Source organism: Haliotis cracherodii, unplaced genomic scaffold, assembly GCF_022045235.1.
Source record: "Haliotis cracherodii isolate W230 unplaced genomic scaffold, xgHalCrac1.p SCAF_4, whole genome shotgun sequence".
Taxonomy (NCBI): domain Eukaryota; kingdom Metazoa; phylum Mollusca; class Gastropoda; order Lepetellida; family Haliotidae; genus Haliotis; species Haliotis cracherodii.
The window spans coordinates 15,338,117-15,362,293 of record NW_027266297.1 but is presented as its reverse complement, the minus strand read 5'-3'; the positions used below and the strand labels follow the sequence as shown (position 1 = coordinate 15,362,293).

Sequence of the window (24,177 nt, the reverse complement as noted above, 5' to 3'; positions counted from 1 at the left end):
TCCAAATACCTACACAGGACAAATTGCTGGGAGAAAAAATATATGGGGTTTTATTTTTTATCCACTTTCATTCGTGTTGAAGAAAAACCTTGACTAGAATTTGAATGTCCCTGGTTTATGTAGAGTTGACATCATTCATGTCTCAATATGGGTCGGTCGGGTAGCCTAGTGGTTAAAGCGTTCGCTCATCACGCCGAAGACCCAGGTTCGATTCCCAACATGAATACAATATGTGAAGCCCATTTCTGTTGTCCCCCGTCGTGATATTGCTGGAATATTGCTAAAAGCGGCGTAAAACCATACTCACTCACTCTTGTTTCAATATAAATAAACTCTTTGCAGAAAAAGTGTCGACTTTCCGCCGAGAGATGCAAGAAGAAGAGAGTCTCAGTAAAAACATCAAGAGCAAGAACAAGCGCAAGTAACAACCCATCTTGCTCCTCCCCACGACTTCTTATGCGTATGTTGGGGTCAGCGGACCATGACAGTGATGTGTCTATGTGTTGAAACCTATTTGGTGCAGACTGGAAGTACTCCCTCTCAGAGGCTGTCCAACCACAGGCGGCCTTTCTAATGTGAGACACTCACTGTGATACAGGAGAAGCAACTAACGATGTTTATCTTGATGCAAGTGTATATTGAGCCTGCTGAAGAAGACATGATCAACTTATTGTATGCTGTGATAATTTATTATTATTTCGTCCGTGTTTCTGCTGCTGGATGTTTGATGGCACAGCATTAGTTCGAAGTCTTGTAATATATATGCAACACAGTGTTGCATCTGGTGTGTGTGACCTTGTGTTCATTTCACCTAGCTTGTGTATGTTTCACATGTCGTGTACTTTTCTTATAGTCACATGTCGTGTACATTTCACATAAGCTTATGTATGATTCACATGTCATCTGTACATTTCACATAGCTTGTGCATGATTCACATGTCATGTGTACATTTCACATGTCACGTGCATGTTTCACATGTCATGTGTACATTTCACATAGCTTGTGAATGCTCCACATGTCATGTGTACATTTCACATCTAACATGAGTTGTGTACATTTCATGAATTGTGCACATCACACCACCATTACGTGGATGAAGCAGATGGTGAAGCAGTGTTTGGTGTTCCTAGTCAGTCTGTTCTGGGTGTACAAGTAATGGCTGGCAGAATAAACAGTTGGATCTAAGAGGATGGAGAATAAAACAGCAGTGTAGATAAAAGAAGCTGGAAAACACCTGAAATTGCTCCATTTCTTTTTAAAGTAATCCTTGCACCAAGCATAATTCCAGTAATCATTTAAGTAATTTGGGATTTGTTTCGATAATATAATAGTTGAAACATTCAGATTATTACCTACAAAACTGCAAAAGAGATTTCGAATCTAACCCTATAGCAGTGGAGATCTGCAATCCCACCTGACAAACTAGTTGAAGTGTCTTCTTTTGAAGAATGTAAAGCAAACATGCATGAAATGTGAGAACTCTCCTAGATACGGTATGTATAAACATGGAACAAAACATTGTGTCATGTTGATAAATGTTGAATGTTAAAGAGGAGGGGCCCACATTCAGTGCTGTCCTCGTCCAGATGCAACACTGTGAGCAGTCTTTATTCTGTTTAGCAGCAGTTACTGCCGCACTGTTCCACGCCCTGCTGTATGAAAACATTGCCATTTGCCTTACTGCTTTAAGCCACTCGTTTAGATGTGAGCCACAGAGTCCATAGTGTCACTCTCATACCAAACAGGTAGTGCTCCTGTACATCGGCATAGCTATTTTATTCATTGACATGAGAATCATACAGTTTAGTTTCTCTGGTGAAGAATGATTACGATCGTCTGAAAATTATTTTAAGTTCAGTATGGTCTGAAGTTTTATTCAGATATGTTTCTGCCTGTTTTAATATACAAAGAATTTGTGATGGACATCTTCAGGCAGTCTAACCTGAGGATTGCTGTTTGAAATAGATGTGCTTTGTAGAAGTCTGTACAGAACAAAGTGTATTTATTGAATCTCCTATAAAGCTATGATAATCTCTTTTCTATCTGTGACTGTCAGTACATGGCTACTGTGGTCCCATCAGTCACAAAGCTTCACTATAACATACAAGCCAAGACTCGGCTTTCATGGCCATATTCATTTGCTCATTATATGGGATGAATTTTGTCATCCTTTGATTGCAAGAGCTAGGCCTTGTCATACCCTGATTGCAAGAGCTAGACCTTGTCATACCCTGATTGCAAGAGCTAGACCTTGTCATACCCTGACTACAAGAGCTAGACCTTATCATACCCTGATTGCAAGAGCTCGGCCTTGTCATACCCTGATTGCAAGAGCTAGACCTTGTCATACCCTGATTGCAAGAGCTAGGCCTTGTCATACCCTGATTGCAAGAGCTAGGCCTTGTCATACCCTGATTGCAAGAGCTAGACCTTGTCATACCCTGATTGCAAGAGCTAGACCTTGTCATACCCTGATTGCAAGAGCTAGGCCTTGTCATACCCTGATTGCAAGAGCTAGGCCTTGTCATACCCTGATTGCATGAGCTAGACCTTGTCATACCCTGATTGCAAGAGCTCGGCCTTGTCATCTTTTGATTGCAAGAGCTGGGCCTTGTCATCCTTTGATTGCAAGGGTTTGGCCTCGTCATACATTGTCATATGAGCATACTTGTCATACTATCATTGGACCTTGTCATACCCTTGATATCATTGGCTAGACCCTGTCATGCTTTGCATTGGATAGACCTTGTTGTACAACATTATACCTTTACTGCATTAGATTGACAGTGATGTCTGCACTTGAGCTAATCATTGAGTATTATGTATATTGCAAAGACATCTCATTACAGGGGAGCCTTGATTATATAGCACAACTCTCTTTATGCAGTGTTAGAGAATATAGATTCTGGAACCCCCCTTTTCAGGAAAAATACACCTGTTTTTACCCATTCGTGGAAAAGATGTGTTCATCCTCCAGCTGTCTGCTTTTGTTGACAATGTTCTAAAGCTCTATCTATGAATAATATATATTTCAAACAATTCTTGTTTCCATATGATTTTGATACTGGTTTGTAACCTGTGTTCAATGTAATATTTAAAGAATATTTTGTTCATAAGGAAAAGATATGTAACGGCTATACATTTAAGTTGTAACTTCTAGTTTTGAGGGGCAGTCGGGTAGCCTAGTGGTTAAAGTGTTCGCTCGTCTGGCTGAAGACCCGGGTTCGATTCCCGACACGGGTACAATGTGTGAAGCCCATTTCTGGTGTCTCCTGCCATGATATTGGTGGAATATTGCTAAAAGCGGCGTAAAACCATACTCACTCTAGTTTTGAAGTGTGTGGAGTTATTCATTCAGTGTATTATATGTATGTTCCTCAACATGTATCCACTTAGGTTTCATGCACAGTCATGGATGTTTCAGTTTGATGTGCAGATGGTCTGAGTTTGAATCCCATTATCGGAAGAGTGTTGAAAGATCATTTATGTATCTATTTGTCTATGTAGTTTCTTGATTATGTATGACATACTAACAAAGACAGACCTATTTAATTTTGTTTTTTACAGTTTCTTTTGGTCAGTTTACATCTAGTAAAAGTAAAATGTTTATATATACATGTTTATATAAACCTTGAAAGTTTTGACATGCATCCTTAACTGAAAGATGTGTGAAAAATTATTACTGGTATTTCAAGTAGTGACTTCTGTTTTTCTTTTGCTAAATTTAGGAGAAAAAACTGGAAATTAAATTGGTCTGGCACAACAAATGCATGAACTGATATCTAGTTTCCCTGTTAACTTTCCTGATTGTCTGAACCTGTCTGAACCTGTCATCACATGTTTCAAACCCTGCTCTGTCCATACTTACTTTCCTCTCTCCGAAAATACTGTTTAGTCGAATTCGACACCTGTAAAATTGTACATACGGTAATACCATGAAGAAGTAACTGCTCATAATTTGTGATGATCATTATGACTGACGTGTAGGTCAGCAGATAGCATGGCTTGCTTCAGTGTATATGCGCAGTGTACATGTGTAATTATGTATGAATGTAAGATATATATACATCCCTCCTGAAATAGACGACTACTTAACATGCCATCAGATGTGACATTATCCATGTCGATGGTTTGTAGCCATGTGTCTAGCATCACTCTGTGAATAAGGATTTCCCCATTGATTTTGTGTTATGTTACATTTATGTTTTGGCATTTTGTAATGTTAAACTTATTGAAAGCTTATGTCTGTGATGCCTTCTCTAGCATTAAGGCTTCTGGTCATATACCACGATGATGACAGCTTGATTTGTGTATTAGCAGAGATATATATTGACTTTTGAACTGATAGAAATCAACGCTAATGAAATCATTGAGCTTTTTGTCCCAGCATGCCTTAGTATTCCATTAACCATGACGACAAGAACAGCCCCTTGTCAATTACTCTAATCAACATGGCTCGTCTTGTCGATGTCTTGTTAGATTACAAAACATTAATTATTCTTTTGACAGTTAAAGTCCCAGACCTTTGAATAAATCTCATAAATATTGATAATCTTTTATGGCTTAAGATGAATATATTACTTCTTACCTGGCATCTTCCCTTGGCAAGAGCGGCCACTAGCCTGTTTATCGAAGTCTAGGTTCGAAGAAACTAGGCTTTGATTGAGGCAAGTGGACACGCTTAGCTCTGGAAGGTGTTTACCCATAGTTTTGTTTGTCATCAACAGTTGCTAGATAATGCTAAATGCCTGTACAATATTTTTCAATTTGCTCAACACTAACAAATTCTAGATGTATCTTACTCAGCATGGTGATAGTTAGCATGCTGTAGAAGTATTTATTAGAAATCACCAGTGTGCAAGCGTGAGTTTTTAGTATATGTGTGTTTGTCATAACTTACCAATCTTATATTAATCCCAGGTTAGCATTGTAGTCTTGGTGTTGGTACTTACCTCATGGCTTCCTGGGCAGGAAGCGAAATAGTTGTTGCACCACTTGTAAAGAAGACTCGTTTCCAGGCACTTGCCTTGTCAGCTGGTAAAACAGACATTTTTTGGAGGGGCACTTAAGTCAGTAAGCACTGTAAGATAATTAAAATAAGAAGAAACAGGTACAGCAAATCATATGCTTGTCCTGCACCATGACTAAAGTATTGTGTAATAAAATAATCACAGACAATATGATACTCTAATCCTTTACCGGAAAAGGGGTTTTAGGAAAACCGTGCAAGGAATGACTGCTTGACGCCAGCATTTATCCTTTAGACCCCTCTATTTTGATCAATATTGATCCCCTTGACTTTATACCTGGCCATTCATTGTCACAGATATTTGGTCGCTTGACCCAACAGGTTCCCACCAACTTGAATGAGTAGTTGTAGCCTGTCTCAGGACAGTTCACAGTTACCTCCCTTTGTCCACACCCAGGTGCCATTCTTGAGTTCGTCCACTTTATACCAAATCTTTACTGTGTCAAAGCCTTTTTCTTTTTTTTTGAGTGAAGAGGATATCTTTTTCCTCCTAGTCCCTTAAAAGCATTCTATGTATATACACACACAGATATATATGTTCTGAAAGTGTAAGCTACTGAATTGAATGGCAGATGTTGAGGTGTGGTTACTGAAAAGCACATCTGTTCACATGAGATTTGTAAAATGACATTCATTTCAGTTATGGGGTGAGATTGTTTTAATTGTACTTTAATTTCATTAACATTTTGTTCATCATGATGTTCTGTACTCCCATACTTGACTACTTGTGTATTCTGATTTTGTGAACGTGAACTGTTGTTAGTTAGTCATCACTTTGATGATCACCAAACATTAGAAATAAGAATATGGTTGTAAATCTCAGTTAACAAACACTGTCTTAGCGCTCACAGGTGTTACGTGAAAAGCAGCCTTTTTTTTTTATTTGGAATTTATTTTGTGTTTGTACAGTTTGTCACTGAAAAGCATGAATTTGGCCATTTGTTATCTTGAATTAACAACCTCTGGACCCGAATTAACCCAGTTTGGTGCTAGATTATGCCTCTATGTCAATCTTATTTTTATTGTCATGTATCATTTCATGTTCAACATACATCATTGCTTCTTTGAAGATACAGCCTTGTTTTGTATCTCTTAGGAAAATATCTGTGGCTAATTTACAGGAAATGGATGTTCTAGGGTGAGATGGGTGGAGATGTGTGAATACCTGACTCCTGTTTTCAAGATGTCACCTTTGTGATATATTGCACTCAGAATTAACTGTATTCTTGCTTAGTTTTAGAAAGGCTAACATTGGGCCATGAAAATAAATGTTCTCATCAGAAGCTTGTTGGGTCACCAGGTTTGATTTCCTTTATTTTCACAGAAGGCATATTACCAGTTCAAACGTCGCAACCAATGAATTTATAGAACTCCATAACCCAGCCCAAACCGAAACAATTGGTAGCCCTGAAAGAGTTGTGAGTTAATGAACTGAAAGTTGAGGGTTTTGAAGACAAGCAAGTCTTTAGTCAATGTTTATATGTTGTGTATCAGCCATGATGGCCCAGTGAGTAATCAGATAATGTTTTCAGTTTGGATGCAATTGAGATGTTGCAGAATGCAGAGGTAGATGAAATGGCAACCCATTTTAAAAGACCAGCTTAATTTCATTGCTCTTGGACTAAAATATATTCCTCCCCAGTATTTGGCCTTCAGTCATATTTTTTTAGAGTAATTCTTTTATCTTAGTCTTAAAATCATGACAAAAATATGATTATTCTTCAAGTATTTGACAGGAAGGTGATTAGAAATGTTTTGGTTTGCACCAATACTGTTGTCAGGTAGGCATGGTGATCTCTGAATGAATGATTCACATGCTATGATAACTACTTTATTGTAACCATGGTAGACCATTATTTTTAACAAATTATTGAATGTGAAGTGTTGACAGACATCCCTTTTGAATTAATTCTTTTTCCTGCATTTTGACAGCAATTACCTGAACCAGAATGAATTATTCAGGGTTAATTGTCATCTGATATACCAGTTTGTAATTGTCGGGCACAGCAAATGAGGGTTTGTCCTGAGGGCATCAGTTAAAGCTGCATCATACATCATTTCATTTTGCCAGAATGTATTTTTCTAAAGGTGTTCATATCTTCAACTAGCTGCCATAATAGAACATCAACTGGTCATACTACATTATTTTATTGGCGCTTGGATTTTTAGAGCTTTGAGATATTTTCACTTTGTGCAGGTATATATTTTTTTTTGTATTTCTCTTGTATAGAACCAGGTTTAATTTTCTTTGTGATGGTGTTTTGCTGAATCAGATAACTTACACCATGTTTCATGAAAGCAGTGTGAAAGTAATGAGCCTTGATCTCTTCCTCACACTGGGCCACATTGACGGCTGTTTCTTTCAACCAGGTCCTCAATTTGCCCTGCTGTTATTTGGTTTTAGCTCACTAGGCTGGAAGTCAAGAGAGCAAATGTTGGAGCCCGTTATCTCTCATCCTTCTGTCATAAACTTTTACATTTTAAGACTTCATCTCCAAAACCATTGTCGTATCAAGCTGAAACTTTGCCTGGCTGATCCGGCCATATTGAAAATGTCATTTTGGCAATTACTCCAAACTTTCTATTTGCAGTATTGTGGTTTGTTGAACAACATATTTTTTAGGCATGTTTAAATTTTTTCACGTTGCTTTTGCCTCACTTCCACCTAAACCATATTTAATATGATATTCCAGAAGCAATTCAAGTGAGCTACAGATCCTTGTGGCTCTATTTTTCTGATACCTAAATGTGGGTGTGAAATAAAGTGAAACATTGTGTAATTGCAGAGACTCAATTTGTAGTCCATGTGATATCATATGCTATATATTTTCTTATGTGCATTTATTTGCCTGGCCCAAAGCTAGGAACGTCACTAAATGTTTTATAGTGAGCACCGGTGTGATCTATTGAACAGTCCCTCAGCATGTGTTGCTGACTAATGGCACATAGTTTGACATCCATGTCAGGAAGGATGCCCATGTGGTTGTGAAGAGCTTGTAATGATATAATAAGGTCAGACCCATTAATTGTTCATTTCATAGTGTTGTCAATATCAGGCATGGATGCCAAATTTATGAAAATATATGTTTTAGGTTTGATTTCTGAATCAATTCTTGAATTAACTTTAGAAAAAAAATTGATGAACAAAACATGATTTCAGTCAAAAACATCGTGTTGATATTTTTTTTTAAATCGTTTCACTGTTGCAAAATTTTGGCTGCATAAAATGACAAGGACATAAATTGGGTCTTGCCTAAAAATGATTTGTGAAACTTAAAAGCTTCCAACAGGAGGTGCCTCAGCAATCATCATAAGTTCAACTATAGAGCAGTACTTACAAGATAAAGGGTTTTTGCAAAGGTAATCCCCAAAAATGCTGTAACCCTAGGAATATAGGAGAAAAGAAAACCAGTGTTAAAGAAGAGGGCTTGTCTAATAAGATACTTAAGTATTTGCATGTGATCACTGTATTTGTCCAAGTGAATGAACATGTGCTTTGGAAGTACATCACTGTTCATTCAATGTATGTTTGAAGTTTGCACATTGTCTTGTTACAGAGAAGCTAAATTGTGAGTCATTATTGACAAGAATTTCTGGACCATTTCCTTGTGGTGTATTGCTGGTTGAAGACTAATGTCTAGGGCTTGTGTGTACAGGCAGGGGTTGTCCACCTCTCACAATGGACAGTCCTTTGTGGCAGACCTTGGTCAGCATTAGCCATTCACTATCAGTAGTGCTATCACAGGCTCTTTCTCAACAACTGATTAAACAATAAGAGAAAAGTGGTGTTTGTTCTGTTCTTCATGTTGATGGTCTGAACTGTTCCAGCATCAACTTCAGATCTTCCCGAGGCAAGGGAGTTAACTGACTATAAAAGTCCAGTTGCCACCCTTGTCGAAGTAGACTGGAATTATGTAGTTATTGTTTTGCTGGACTAACGAGTCTATGCATAGTCCAATCAAAATCGTGTAATGAAATCAACATCATGCGTCGAATTTTGAAGAACTAACGTAAACAAGGTAACTATTTCAAACCATATACAATTTTTGTTTAAATGCTTTAACTGTTTGAGTCCAATCTCATTAAAATCAGATCTTAGTTCTCGCTACCGCTAAACAAAGATATGAGGACATCTGATTAGGGGTCACGTCAGAGCGACCTTTCATCCGACCAATCAGAGCGTCGCTTACCAGATCATGAAAGTGACAGTCGGAATGTGATTTCTAATCATGCAGCCTCGAAAACGTTTAAACGGGGTATTCCGAACGATAGTTACGGGCTTAACGACTGAATCTATACAATATAGACCATATATTAGCCATTCTAAAACTTTCTTTTGTTCAGGTTTCAATTTTTTAAGCGAGAATTTGTCAAAATATGTTTCGAAGCGTAGTCGCCAATTTGAAATTAGTGCCGTAAAGCACGAGAAAGCTGCCTTCTGATTGGCTAATGTCGACTTCTTGTCAGTAATTCCATTGGTCGGTCAGAGTTTGCGAATGGTCGGTCTGACTTGACCCGTAATGGGATGTCCTCAGATCTTTGTTTAGCGGCAGCGAGAACTAAGATCTGATTTAAATGAGATTGGTTTTAGTCAAGCTAACGTTTTAGACGTAAGGTAGGTACCAACTTGAACTGTATATTTCTTATTGCGCAAGTAATTTAAACCGTCTATCACATTTCACTCCAGTTGACATTCAACAAGCACGATATGCACGAGCGATACACGTGTGTTTCAGTCTGGCAACATTGCACGAGCATAACATGACATGAGTTGCGTGCGCATACACCCCTGTGAAACGTGTGCCCGAAACTGCACCATTAACTGGATGGATGGCAAACAGACGACATGGGAACTTTCAGTGACCCGCTGAAGATGATTTGATTAAAGCTTCTCAACAGACTGAAGAACTTTTAGACAGACAAAATCAGTCGTTTGAAATGCGGGTAAGTGACGAGCACGTTTGGTTTCTTTGACTATTGGATAATTAGACCAGTACTACGAATATTTTAACACTAGTATCTGGGCATGACCTTTCTTGCACAACCTTACAACCTACTGGTGGTAATAACGTACATGACTAGTTTTGATTGGATTTTATATTTTTTAAATGTAGTGAGTGAGTTGGGTTTTACGCCGCTTTTAACAGTATTCAAGTGATATCGCGGCGTGTCGGCTTCATGTAGGAGGAAAGCCTGAAGTGATGCAGGTCTCAAACGTTTACCACTTTGGTGAAACCCACGAGCACGGGTATGGTGCTGACAAACCCAGAAACATAATCGGGGTGAACCGGGATTCGAACCCACAATCAAAGGTTTCTGGCGTGCCCGAGGGACGCATCTCTGCACAGCGAATCGCGACGACTGGGCCACCCGTGCCCCCTAAAAAATATAGTTAAATGTGTGTAACTGCTTTCGGGTGTCTAGTGCGACCCTACTATAGCTACTGAAAATATTACCGTTCCTGGTCATCATGGTCAGTTACGCCATGACTTTGCAACCGGCCTTGTCAGCATCGGCTCGGCTCCGTCAAGGAGTGATTGGTCTAACCACGCTTACTCAAAGTTGTTTCTTTCTACATTCATACTCCCATAATAAAGAAACGCAACACCAGCTTTATACTCACATAGTTTTACTTACTCTCAGCCCATCTATCAATACAGAACAGGATCAGACCGGCCAGACTCGTCACTCAATGGGGAAAACTTAGAACGATCGGGATTCGACACGATCGATTGCAAACCGTGCTCTCCTCTCCTAATGTTGAAGGCATCATTTTAAAGTGTTCGGGCCTGGCCTGTCTTTGTCACATATCACAATACATTTTCATTCGTTAAAAGTTAGGTCTAACCATGAACTCATATGTGTCGTAATCGGAAAAAACCGAAGCCTATACGTGCCAGGTTGATCATTTCTCTATTGATTCTGTGACTCGCTCCGGATGCTACAAATGAACAATATCTTGCCTCTGCTTGTTTCATTAACTAATGGACGATAACCTGGAACCAATCCAATGATAATTATGAAATGTCAAGAATACTCTTGTGATAAATGTGAAATGTCTTTTATCTATTGATTCCTTTTGAACTAAAAGTTCTGTCACAAACTTTATCTAATGCAACTCCTCATTGCAGCTGTAAACGGTTTTATTTTTTACCATTTTCTAAAGTGTTTGAAGAGCATTTTAACCTTATTACAGAATGTTTTTTAAATTATTCTAAAACCATTGAGAATAAAAACTCATAGTTAGACCCTAGTTGACACACGGCCTGTCTAAGTGCTACATGCTTCACATTCACCGTCTTGGGGATGACACTTCCAAACAGCAGACGTCTTATTGGTTACTTCATTGCTGAGTTTTTACGACTGAATGATATCGTCATCCAGTCAAATTCCGGACACAATGACGGAAGTACCATAGCCTGGAAATCTGGGATAATATTTAACCTATTTGATGGTTTAACCGAATTGGTCTGTAGTGATCCTGCAACAGTAATTTAACGGCTGGTTAATAAACGTGTCTGCAAATATTTATGGGTTTAATAACTGGGCCTGGTGTTTTCGGACTTCCGGTCGCCTGAGTAAAATTAATGAGTTTGGTTTAATCATTTAAAATTTAACAGCGTAAAAGTAGGAATTTCAGAATATAGTTCCTCGATTTTATGTACTCCACGAATGCCAAACCAATAAAGGACTTCTTCAATTTCAAACTTGGAGATGCCCGGTTAATGTACTGTGCAAGAAAATGTTGAGCAAAAAGTTATTTTTATAGACTCAATCGATATTTGTGATATTCAAAGGAAATAGTCTCCATTTGTATTGACGTGACACTGACATACATTCTGGATAACAAGTGTTTCACGTGCAACCCGTGATTTGGGGCGTCACTCAACATTTGCACATGGAAGTCATTCTTTCAAACATTGAGACAGCATCGGAAGTAAACGAGTATGAGAAAGGGCACTGCCCAGACAGGGCGCAAACGCGGAATGTCGTTAAACCAGCGTCATGGGGCAATGGGAAGGTTGCAAACTGGACTGTATCCATGAAGTTGCTTGTCACTTTAATGAGGAATACAGCACCATGTCGTGTCTGAAATAAGTGTACAGCACACTGGACTAGTTCCTGACAGACCACTCTCAGGTATGCCACCTGTAATGACCCAACGAAGATCGTGTTATCTTTGAAAAACACCAAGCACTGATAATTTACAGTACTGGGCAAGACCCGTGAAGATTCCGAGGTAGAATAGGTCTTCAGCAACCCATGCTTGTCGTAAAAGGCGACTAACGGGATCGGGTGGTAAGGCTCGCTGACTTGATTGATGCATGCCATCGATCCCAATTGCGTGGATCGATGCTCATGATATTAATCACAGACCGCAGTCATATAGCTGGAATATTGCTGAGTGCGGGGCGTTAAACAACCAAACCAACCAAAAACCAGGGGCCGTATTTATCAAACAACTTAGTTTTGGCTTTAAAAAAACCTTAAGTTTCTGAAAAATTACTTAGCCAAGTCAAAAACTTAAGTTGGTATTCACGAAGCGTCTAAGTAAAAAACTTAGCTAAGTCTGCCGTGAGAAACTAAGTCGATTTCACCGAATGCAAACACGTGATCACTAAGGACTATCCCAGCTATTTTTAGCCTACCAGTGGAACTCTTTTTACTAAGAGAGAGAAAAACGTCATCGGGGAATTCCCGGACAGTGCAGACGATAATAAACACCGCTTCGAGCTCCAAGATAGGCCTACGCCATGACCGAAGACGCGAAAAAGAGACGGCCAAACTTTACCAAAGAAGAATCATTACTACTAGCAGAGCTGGTGGCATCAAACAAGGCGGTGATTGAAGGAAAGTTTGGCCCCGGCATCACCTCCTTGAAGCGACAGGAGGCGTGGCAGGTACGTGAGGTAGTGAGTGTTTTTTATGGGTTTTGAGAGGTTTAGCTGCTTACATCATTAATTTTACATACATATGTAGCAGACAAGGCCGTAATGCGTATCAAGGAATGCATGTAGTCGAATAATAACCAAGACGTTTTCCAACCTTCCATCATCACACTTCGTAAGTCCAGTACCACGGGAATGATATATTTTGGTCATATTTAGACACTGAGACCCAAACAATTATTTTCGTCTTTTTCAAGTTGCGCTGTGGTTTGTATTTTCATCGGGGTAGGCCTATTGTCTGTACCCCTAACAATTTTTACCCAAAATTTTCGGTGATTTTGAACCCAAACCAGTAGCCTAGATCTATGTCATTTTGTACTCCTTTTGGGGCATTTGCATTAGCTTCTAAAGTATACATTAGTCCTAGGCCTCATGTTAGTATCCTAAAGTTACATTACTATCACTTTCATGTCAAAAGCATACAATTAAGTTAGTTTAACTAATTTAACAATAATTAACTTATTACAGGGTCAAGATGTCATTTCCATATCAAGACCAATCAATGTGTTCCTATGCATTAATTAGTAATAAATATAATGTGATGGATCTCATACAACCTCGATCTAGTGCTGCATAGTCATATTATGAACTTGATGAAATGTTATATTATGTAATGCAAATATACTCTTGTTTACAATATTAATGTAAAACATATATGACAATATACTGAAATATGAATAATATTATTTTCTTAGTAACACAGTCCCATATAATTTTGGGTCTAAACAGCTTTGCTAAAACTGGGCTTTGGGTACAAAATATGATACATATCGCAATACTCAGTTCATGATACAATATGTATCACGATACATAATTCACTTCAATTTTTATATTTCAATGGACATAAAAACTATTCAAAGGCGTAAAACATCATGAATAATTGGTTTCATGTTTAAAAAAAGAGATATCTCTTTTCAATCTGTACTTTATTTCAGGAATCAATTTGAGTGTTAATACCACAAGGACAGAGATTAAGTCTTAAAACTGGGTACAATGTACAGTGTGCATATAGCATGATTTAATACTGACAAAAAATATTAATGTAGTTTGATGTGTTTTTCATTTGAGTTGGTATGTTTATATTGCAGATGATTACAGACACCCTCAATGCAAGCTTAATGAACAAGAGGACCAAGGAGGAGGTTGAAAAGAAACGGAAAAACCTGAAGAGCCAGTCAAAGAAAGCCTTTTCTAATTTCAGGCAGCAAACCATTGCCACTGGTAAACATACTTATGGATACATTAGTTTAGTTATTAAATAGTTTTGATAAAAAAGGTGACCTAAAATGATATAGTTAATGTGAAAGTGGAAAAAGGATATTGTCATTCCTCCACAGTTATTATTAAGACCTACATTGTAACTTGTTGCTGTATATTAAGAGTATAATTATACCAACACAAACCTATCTCAATGTTTGAAGGTCAAAAGAGTACTTGTCTCTATATTGTGTTGGTTTTGTGATAATATGTTTCTAAATACTATAACACCATTCACACTATAATCTATACTGCTTCTTGCACTTACAGGAGGCGGTCCACCTCCCATCCCTGTAAGTCCTGTCACAGATGCAGTTGTAGAGGCCATAGGGAGGGACAACATGTCTTTGACAGGAATATCCAACTCCTGTGATTCAACAGCCCTACAACTGCTTGATGTCATGACATCAAGAGAGAGGTACAAATGACATAAATGTTGATGTTAATCATTTTGATATTATACTAACATTATTGCATCACGTAGTATTTCATGTTTGTCAACTTTTTTACATACTGCCCAAAATATATTTATGAAATCAAAATTTAAAGTAATACTTCTTTAAAGTTCTTTCCCAATGTGTCTGCCACAGGCAGTCAATTTGCAATTATTGACAAGTCTCTGTATAAAAACAAAACACAAGGCTCCGAATACACAAATAATGTATATATATTTCTTTCAGCGGTGAAGTTGAGGACATGGCCAATGTGTTCCACGTGCCAGAGAGGACTTGCCAGTGCCAGAATCAGACTTCTATGGAAGCATTAAACAAAGAAAAACTTGTATTAGAAATTGAATGTTTAAAATTAAGAAAAGAGTATCTAACAAAGAAAATTTACAAAGTAGAAGAATAGACTGTAAAGCTCATGTCACGCAAGTGGGGACCGACCATTTGATATTTGCTTGGGGGTAGGGGCTAGTATTATATTTTGTATCAAGATTAGATAGTTTTTCAGCTACAGACACAGATTTCGTTTTATTTAAAAATATGAGCTAAATGTTTTTAGAAAAACACCTTGCAACAATGTATTTTTCCCACCCACCCCCGAATATCAAATGGGCTGCCCCTTAGGAAAATTTAAATTAATACTAAGTGCATACTTAGAGTGCCAAATAATAGTAGCAGGAACTAACTTACATGGAAAGTAGGTGATTGCAAACTGTTCCCTATATCTCAACCCTGTTGCTGCAGGTGCAATGGCTGATAGACCTTGCATCTGTGCCCTTAGCTGTCCGGATTGGCTGTTTCCATGTACAACTGGCATCGGCACATTCCTGTCTTTGCTGAGGTTATGCAGCACTGCACAGGCAGTTATTACCTAGAAAAATGTTTAAAAAGCATATTCAATACCCTTTCATGAACTGATGTGGCCTTAATCTAATGACAAATATTTCTAGAATGTGTTGAATTTGACAAAGATTGAAATGTATGGTCTGTATTTCAAATATGTTATACTATGTACTGTTTAATCTCAGATATAATTGCCTAATGTTTTCCCTTAAGCTAGATATAAAATAAGTCAAAAGAAAATGAATATTGAACATCAATACAGATACAGATTATGAAATTGCGTTGACTTTTTTTAACAATAACACATGACAGTGAGTGAGTGAGTGAGTTTAATGTCATATTGATGAAATGTTACTGTCTTCATTGAATAAAAAATTAATGTTCACCGTATTGTGTTTGTTTATTTATCAACCTACAGTATATCTAGTCCTGACAATAATAATGTAAAAAAGAAATAATTCCATTAAAGTGTAAGTCTATGAAGACTCTCCATTTTTTACTGAAATTGAATAAAAAGAAATGAAAACATTTTCTAATTTCTATACCTTGCAAGCCTTCTGTGGGGAAAGTCTGATTTCCCCATGTAAAACATGAAACCGACGTTTCAGCTGCCCAATTCCCCTCTCCACACAACTCCTTGTTTTCTTATGTGATCTGACAATTGCAATGAATAATCATTATTAGCAGATAATCATATAAAATTTAAATTGGGAGTATAAGAAAAAGAAGAACACATTTTGCTATGTTCTCAGCGATAGAAACTAACATTTTCAATCCATTGGTCATTATAATGACAACATATTGCAAACCCCTTAATATTGCTGTTTCTTGTTATGTGTGTGGTTATATTTCATAGAATCAATGCTTCATACTAGTATGTTTTCATACATAAAAGAGAAGTGAGATAAAATGATTATTATTTCTTTCTGATGAATATATAATCATACATATTTTTTTACCTTATTTGCAACTTACATAAATTTACGACACTTAAGTAGGAATTAAACGGAATGATGCCTTAATAATACTTTACAGCAAATATATGTAACTCTTCCATTCCGTTTTTAGGTTTGAGATAGTATTCTACCTAACCAGGGGAAGTCACTCTATTGCTGAGTGCTCGTAGTGAACAGAACGAAGTAATATTTATACCTGTTGTAGTTTGTCTGTGGTCCTTGGAGAGGACGCAAAAATGGTGTTAGGATCCATCTCCGACAAGGGTAGCCACTGTCTCCAAGCAGATGACAACTTACTGGTAGCCGGTTCCCCTCAAACATCTGACATAACCCACTTGTTGTCAAAATGCGGGAGTCGTGTGTTGAGCCAGGCCAACGTGCAACAATGTCGATTATACGATCGTCGCTGTCAAACACTATTTGTGTATTTACACTATGGTAATTATGCCTGTTGACAAATTCTTTTTCATTGACTGATGGGGCCTGAATCTGAATGTGGGTGCCATCAATTACCCCAACAATACCCGGGAAATTGGCAGTCTGATAGAAGCGCTGTTGATGGCGTCTTATTTCTTGGGGTTGTACAGGAAAGGTAACAAATCTACGAAGGATACGGTGACTTGTGAGGGAGTCAAGCGTTTGGAAAATCACCCGAGATATAGTGGGTTGGCTCAGACCATGGTCATCACCGTTACACATTTGAAATTTGCCAGTGGCAAGATAACGCAAAGTGACAAGCACCTTCGTAACGCAGGACACGGCACAACTCCGCTGTGTTATAGGACTCAACTCCTGCTCAAGGATATCACAGATATAAACAATACTATTCCTATCAAATCTGTACCGCTGTATCAGTTCATTGTCATCCAATGAATGTAGTATATCTCTTCTCTCATTAAATATTCTTGAATTGCGTCTGGCAGCCATTTTACATGACTTAAGTCAAACATACATGATTTAAGCCTAGCAAGGTGAGTCTTAATAGTTAAGTCAGAAAATGACAAAACTTAAGTCTAAGTCTGTTGATAAATATGACTTAAGTTTTTCCACTAAACTTAAGTAAAAAAACAAGAAAACTAAGTTTTTTTAACTGACTTAAGTTTTATTTATGACTTAAGTTGTTTGATAAATACGGCCCCTGGTCAGTAAAATGCTGATTGATGGTTCATGAAAGTCCTTTAACAATGACCTGAGTATCAAGTTATTGCATGGCCTTTGCTGTATTGATTTAAGCATTTCCAAAACATCCAATTGCTTATGTGTTTAGTATATTTCATACAAAAATAATTTCAGTTTGTTTAAAATGTACTAACCCGTGAAGATCTGTGGCGGAATAGGTCTTCAGCAACCCATGCTTGCTGTGAAAGGCGACTAACGTGATCGGGTGGTCAGGCTCGCTGGAAGTGTTGATGCATGTCATCGTATCCCAATTGCGTAGATAGATGCTCATGATGCCAATCACTGGATTGTCTGGTCCAGACTCGATTATTTACAGACCGCCGTCATAAAGCTGGAGTGCGGCGTAAAACAACCAAAGGAGTACCTGGCTGACAATGTGTCACTGAAGCCATTTAATGATATGCATCATTTCCAGGGGTCATCTCCTTGGTGACCCGCGGGATGACGATCTGATTGATACATCGCGGCAGGCTCAACCTCAGATATCAGAGGTATTACACAGTAAGATCTTGCTTAAATCGACGACTGAATGTTTCTTATTTTACAAAAGGACCGCCTCCGTTGTCTAGTGGTAGAGCGTCCGCCCGGAGAGCGGAAGGTCCGGGGTTCGATCCCCGACCGCGTCATACCAAAAGACGTTTAAAGATGGTACTTGTTGTTACCCTGTCTGGCGCTCGGCATCAAGGGGCTAAAACAAGGACTGGTCGGCTCGGAGTCAGTATGCTCACGTTTTGTTTTGTATATATTTCGTCAACTTCTGATATCGGGTAGTAAGTGCTTGCTTTTTATAAATAGAGGAGAGATATGCGATTGCAGACGTGATTAGAGCGGCGATAAACTTTCGAGACTAAGGTATTTTAAGTGAATTGCATAAATTCCAAGTAGACATGTGGGAAAAAAAACCAGCACAATTTTCAGGGTTGTCCGTCTTTGGCGATGACGACCTAATAGAAGCATCGCGGTCCCATGTCACCTGGGTATTGAATATTTCCTAGTATAAAGATAAAACACGGACCTCATTGTCATTCTTGAAAGCAGTGATTTATCTACACCTGCTCAAGGGCACATCCCTTTTCTGATATGTTTGGATAGAGACGGTGTATTTGCATAAATCGTTCGTTTGTTCAGACAGGAGGGATATACAATTCTTAAAGTATCCACCTGATGGTGCCGATGTCATGTTTCAACACGACCAGTCCATCATACGTATTTCTTCAGCGGATGCCTATCAGTTAAAGGTGACTAATGGGATCGTATGGTCGGTCAGGCTCGCTGACTTGGTTGATGCATATCATCGATGCTCATGGTATATACAGTCCAGACTTCTGTCTTACAGACCCCGATACAAATATATCAACTACAGCCCATGCAAGTCTAGATTACTGCAGTATCAGGAAAATGAAGAGAATCACTGGGCTCCCTTTTTATTAAGATAACTGAACAACTGTTCTGTACGATATGTTCATTTCAGAGACTATATGTTAGTCTAACTGCAAATATATTGTCAACGGGAGCTGAGGTATATGCGGAAACTATTCATAACTGAATAATGGGAATACATTTTTGTATGTTCATAAACAGAAACAACAAAGGAGTGCTACCCTCTCTTGGAACTGCAGACTGGTGCCTCACTCTGGAAGCCAGAAGAAAATCGCTGTTCTGTCTGGGATCGGTCTGGCTGTGATGGTGCCCAGTGCATATAATTGGGACATCACAGACGTACTGGGGCCTAAAAAAATTGAATTATATAATTTTATGGAAAAAGTTTCAATCAACTTGTTTATTGTGACAGAGGCGATGAACTGTTAAGTAAATGTCAATGTGTGTGTTGGAAGGTCAGGGGGCATCCATCTTTTGATATGACAGTTGCTGTTTTCCAAAATAAAATCACCCCTTCCCACTTGCTGACCAGACGTGTATGGAACGCCCATGTGTTATAATATACTGATGTACATTCTTTCGTTTAGGACAATTGCAGATAATTCAATATTGTATTTAGTAAGAAAGTACCTACGTCATGTCGAGGCCACTGATGCGGGTTTTACCCTCCCCAGCAAGCAGTGAAGCTCGGAAGAGTTTCGCAGTGAGCAGCTACCAGGAGAATCCGTCTGTTGGATTTTGTTGTTTGCAGAGGGCATCTCTTCCATGTCACTTGCAGACAGTGCCTGGTCTTGTATTGGGCGACCCATTGCCAAGCATACCAGACAAACCTTTAATGACCATGGGGACAACAGGCGACCAAAAGCCTGATGCCAGCTCAAAGGAGAGCCTATCATATCCAACCACTGTCCTCCATGAATAGGGATTTACATGTACGGGATTGCATATAGTTCACTAAACATTTTGGGCTGCATATTCAACCTGTCTTACGTCCCCTCGTACAGAAAATACTAATGACGTATGTTACAATGCTATCAAGCTGTTGTTCAGAGAAGACGACGCTTCCCGTGTGTTCTGAATTCTCCAGAGCATCCTTGAAGCTACAATAGCGGCTGGTGTGTACTGTTACCAAATTGAAAGGACTGTACTAGGGGTCCCATATGTATGATGACACTGTTGTTTAACGCCGCACTCAGCAATATTCCAGACTCGATTAATTGTCATCATGTGCACCGACCCTCGCAATTAGGATACGATGACATGTATCGACCAAATGATCCCGTTAGTTGCCTTTTACGGCAAGCATGGGTTGCTGAAGACCTTTTCTACCCCGGATCTATATCCGACGTGCCAATCCCTGGTTATTATAAAAAATAATGTAACCACATTCAGGCCATCAAGCGGTTCATACTGCTTACAGAGCCGTACCATACTTACTGTTATGTAGGTGCGTGGGTTTTGCCAGTCTCCTGCCTGACAAAACAAACATGGTACCTTTAAACCCGCGAAACTGACGTTTTTGTGAGCGGACTCCCAAAATACCGCAAGTGCGATTCCTCGTCAGCACATCGACTGACATTAACCACCCATGCAAAAAAGAAAAGAATAAACACATCGTTGAAGAGGTAGATATTCACAAATATACATACATGCTCAGACACGGACCCACCAGCAACGAACTATATTCACACCATGTGAGGTACTACGTCACCGACCAAACGCGGAGAAAACTAAAACACTGTATGGAAAGAATAAAGTAGTTATTTGAAGAAAGTATTAATTTTACGTTGAAAAAACACTGCCGTGCAACGTAAACGCATGTCATTGATTCTAAACAACCTTAAAGAATGACAAGATAAAAAACACCAGTCTTGTGAAGGTGAAATTTGAGCGATTTAGGAGAAGAGTTGAATAAAAATTCAATTAATCATGGATTCAACAATTACTGAAACATAGATAACAACACCTATAGAAATGCATGTCGTTTCATAAATTTACAGTAAGTGTTAAAAAAAGAAACATCACACGGGCCAAACCCCCATTGCATATAAAACGGATGCCAGGGGTGGGAGTCAACACTGTATAAGTATTTATATAATATTACACCCCCCCCAAAAAACCCAAAACAACAATAATAACCTCATCGTGTTTGCCTGCTTATATACGACACACCATAGAATATTATAACATGACTGACCTTTGGCAGGTCCATAATAACTGAATCCAAAAACCTGTGTAGGTTCTGTGGTAGAATAGGTCTTCAGCAACCTATACTTGCCGTTAAAGGCGACTATGGGGATCGGGTGGTCATGTCATCCACTGGATTGTCTTGTTGAGACTATTTTCAGACCGCCGTCATATAGCTGGAATATTGAGTGCGGCGTAAAACAACCAACAACGGGATCCAAAGTGTGTATAGTGGTGAAGACCCAGACGGAACGGCACTGCTATTCGGGAACAGAAGATATGAAGAACGTTGAAAGTCAAATCCCAAGGACAAGAAAGTGTTAAAACCGAGGGAACACAAACTGATAGCTTTCAAGGATAGTGATGAAAACCACTGCTCCATATGTGGTGTGGAATATGGTACACCAGCGGATGAAGACAGGGAAATGTGGATTTGGTGTAATAATGAAGCTTAACGCCGCACCCAGCAATATTCCAGCTATATGACGGCGGTCTGTAAATAATCGAGTATGGAGAATATTGCATTTACTGGGTGCAACTGTCCTGCATTGAATATAAAGTTAATGAAAAAAATATACCATTTTACTGTGAACGCCATCAATAAATGTAATAAAACCAATTATCAGTGTTTGTTGTGTATGGTTGATATGTAATGTCATTTTGGCATTGCCAATATATACAAATACTTTCATTGGTGCAAAGGCGTTAGAAGGTATACTACTCAAAAGAAGTTAAGGATCACCCGATTCTTTCATAATGGTAAAGTTAATCTGCCAGGGCACGAGAGATTAAATATATGAATATGAAAGAATCAGGTGATCCTTAACTTCTTTTGAGTAGTATATTTAACAAAACATGTATACGATAATACTTCCATACAAAAAGGAATTACCTCTAGTCTATCGGTCTGGAATCTGAAGCGGTCAAACCTGTTGATGAAATTACAGTAATGCAATAAATATTATATATTTTTTATATAGAACTCCGAAACTGTTATATATGCAGAGTTTGAAGAATCTTTTTTCGGTGAAGTTGTGCCTGTTGCTATTTCGGAATTTTAGAAATTCTTATTTTTTACGTTTCCATGACAACAAGTTGGACTATAAGGGTTCTATATTGGTTCTATAAGGGTGGTGTTCGTTTCCGGAGCGTAACTCAAAAACTGTAAAATACTTTCTAACAAAACTTTGCATGTCTACCAGGCACATACTGAACTGGTGCCTTTTGATATTTAGGAATTTTAGAAATATTTTTTTTTTACGTTTCCATGGCAACAAGTTGGATTTAAGTTTTAATATAGGGTGGGTTCACTTATGGAGTATAACAAATAAACTGTTAAATATTTCCTTGCAAACATTGCATGTCTATATATAAAGCACATACTGAACTGGTGCCATTTGATATTCAGGAGTTTTAGAAATGTTTATTTTAGAATTTACATTGCAGCTATTTTGACATGGGCTAAGAGAAATGTTGGGTCAGTTACCCGGTTTGGGACCATAACGTGTTAAAATGGGCGGGGGATATAGATCATTTTGTTGACTATACGCTTGTTTAGTTATTGTTTCTTGTATTTTGTCATTATTTTTGCATAAAACCCCCCACAGAAACACACTTGTTTAACTTTTTATTTCATATGGCTGGATCTTTTGTAGGTAAACAATGTATGCTTCTTAAAGAACATTCAACTCTTGACTCATTACATACGGAATTGCACATTTACTTATGGTTACTTTACAGACAGCTGCCAGGGGGATATGTCATCTTTCTGATGACTCTTGTTTGCAACATACTGTAATTATGGAAATCTAACACGGACAAATTTAAATATTTGTACAATACGAGTTTAAACAATGAACAATTAGTACATAATCTCACGCGATTCACCAGCTTCAATTGTTCCCAGTACGTCTAGAATTGTTTCCTGAACATCATACAGATGTGATAAATACATGCCCTTGGTTCCACATCTTGTTGAAAAACGTTGCATTTTACCTCTGATTCTTCGATGGCACCCAAGTACCTCAAACGGTCGTGACCAGACGAATTCAAGTCAGCAAGTTCCATTTTGGTCTTGTTGGATAGGGAGAAATGATTATCCTTATCCACTGGCAGAACGAAAACGGGGTGCAGTTTATGGGACTTCCCCAACAGGATGCCAATGTCCTGTTGAAGGAGGTACTCGTCCCTATTGGATCTGCAGGTCCTGGCGTCATTTACAAGCTCTGTATCCAAAGGTCTGTTAGACAGTGAGACATGTGGATTCTGTGCATGGAAATTTGATACATATTGAGATGCACGGTTGCACAATCTCACTGTCTGCACAGACCTCATATACATGGTTCTCCTCGCCCATCTCAGCACCAATGAGATCCATAAGGTGTGATCTTGCCTGAAAATGTTAATATAATATACATCACGTGTGCAAATTATAAATAATTATGAGCTATGTCCATTGTGCATGTTAACTTATAGGCATTAAATCGGAGAGGATAATGCTAACACCATTAGTATTTAAACGGATATGTGGTTTTATCGCCTAAATACACCATTTGTCTTATGAAGAACTGCTTCCCGTTTATCAATACTTTTGTGAGTGAATTAAGAACAAGTATGACTATACCTTATTGAAATATAGTAGTATTTGTGAATCACGTATGTGCGAATGTTGATAATTCAGATAAAAGTATAAACTGCAAATGCGTTCGTACGATTGTTCACTGGTTTATGTACCTGTTCCAAATTGGCGATATTGCGAAAGTTGGTATCCCACTTTTGTCTTGTAGGAAGGCCAGGAGACATCCACATCTTAACCTTCCTGTTGTAGCTTGCCAAAATGAAGTCGCCTCCCTCTCCCTTGCTGTCATGGTCGGATTTGCTCATAGAAGTAGTATTTATAAAGTCTTTGACGCCGTCCGTCGCATAAACGTACGTATGCAACTCACGAATG

General features: G+C 38.5%; 3 protein-coding genes across 4 annotated transcripts in view; 2 read left to right on the top strand and 1 right to left on the bottom strand.

Moving 5' to 3' along the window:
- Positions 1-8,781, top strand: part of LOC139478243 (kinesin-like protein KIF2A) — a 43,192-nt gene extending 34,411 nt beyond the window's left edge. Inside the window, exon 22 of the mRNA XM_071260664.1 lies at positions 343-8,781. Coding sequence (XP_071116765.1) covers positions 343-425 — 83 coding nt within the window. The 3' untranslated portion in view covers positions 426-8,781. The remainder of the gene's footprint in view (positions 1-342) is intronic.
- Positions 8,782-12,473: 3,692 nt separating this feature from the next.
- LOC139478744 (uncharacterized) lies at positions 12,474-15,843 on the top strand. Of its 2 annotated transcripts, none has more exons than XM_071261353.1 (4): positions 12,474-12,931; positions 14,068-14,200; positions 14,507-14,654; positions 14,917-15,843. In XM_071261353.1, the coding sequence occupies exons 1-4, from the start codon at positions 12,785-12,787 to the stop codon at positions 15,086-15,088; spliced, it is 600 nt and encodes a 199-aa protein (XP_071117454.1). In that variant the 5' UTR covers positions 12,474-12,784; the 3' UTR covers positions 15,089-15,843. The 2 variants fall into 2 exon arrangements, with proteins under 2 accessions (XP_071117454.1, XP_071117453.1); XM_071261352.1 differs by having other exon boundaries at positions 12,474-12,940.
- Positions 15,287-17,503, bottom strand: LOC139478743 (putative nuclease HARBI1). Its single transcript, XM_071261351.1, has 3 exons — positions 16,678-17,503; positions 16,071-16,179; positions 15,287-15,553 (listed from the first exon to the last, which is right to left on the bottom strand). The coding sequence occupies exons 1-3, from the start codon at positions 17,406-17,408 to the stop codon at positions 15,287-15,289; spliced, it is 1,107 nt and encodes a 368-aa protein (XP_071117452.1). The 5' UTR covers positions 17,409-17,503.
- Positions 17,504-24,177: the final 6,674 nt, after the last annotated feature.

Bases quoted from the DNA above. Each gene is read 5' to 3' on its own strand.
- LOC139478744 (XM_071261352.1), top strand. From the start codon at position 12,785: ATGACCGAAGACGCGAAAAAGAGACGGCCAAACTTTACCAAAGAAGAA. The intron at 14,201-14,506 runs GTAAACATACTT...TTGCACTTACAG, and splicing joins GCAGCAAACCATTGCCACTG to GAGGCGGTCCACCTCCCATC. The intron at 14,655-14,916 runs GTACAAATGACA...TATTTCTTTCAG, and splicing joins GTCATGACATCAAGAGAGAG to CGGTGAAGTTGAGGACATGG.
- LOC139478743 (XM_071261351.1), bottom strand. From the start codon at position 17,408: ATGGCTGCCAGACGCAATTCAAGAATATTTAATGAGAGAAGAGATATA. The intron at 16,180-16,677 runs GTATAAATATTA...TGCAATTGTCAG, and splicing joins CCACAGACAAACTACAACAG to ATCACATAAGAAAACAAGGA. The intron at 15,554-16,070 runs GTATAGAAATTA...ACATTTTTCTAG, and splicing joins CCCCACAGAAGGCTTGCAAG to GTAATAACTGCCTGTGCAGT.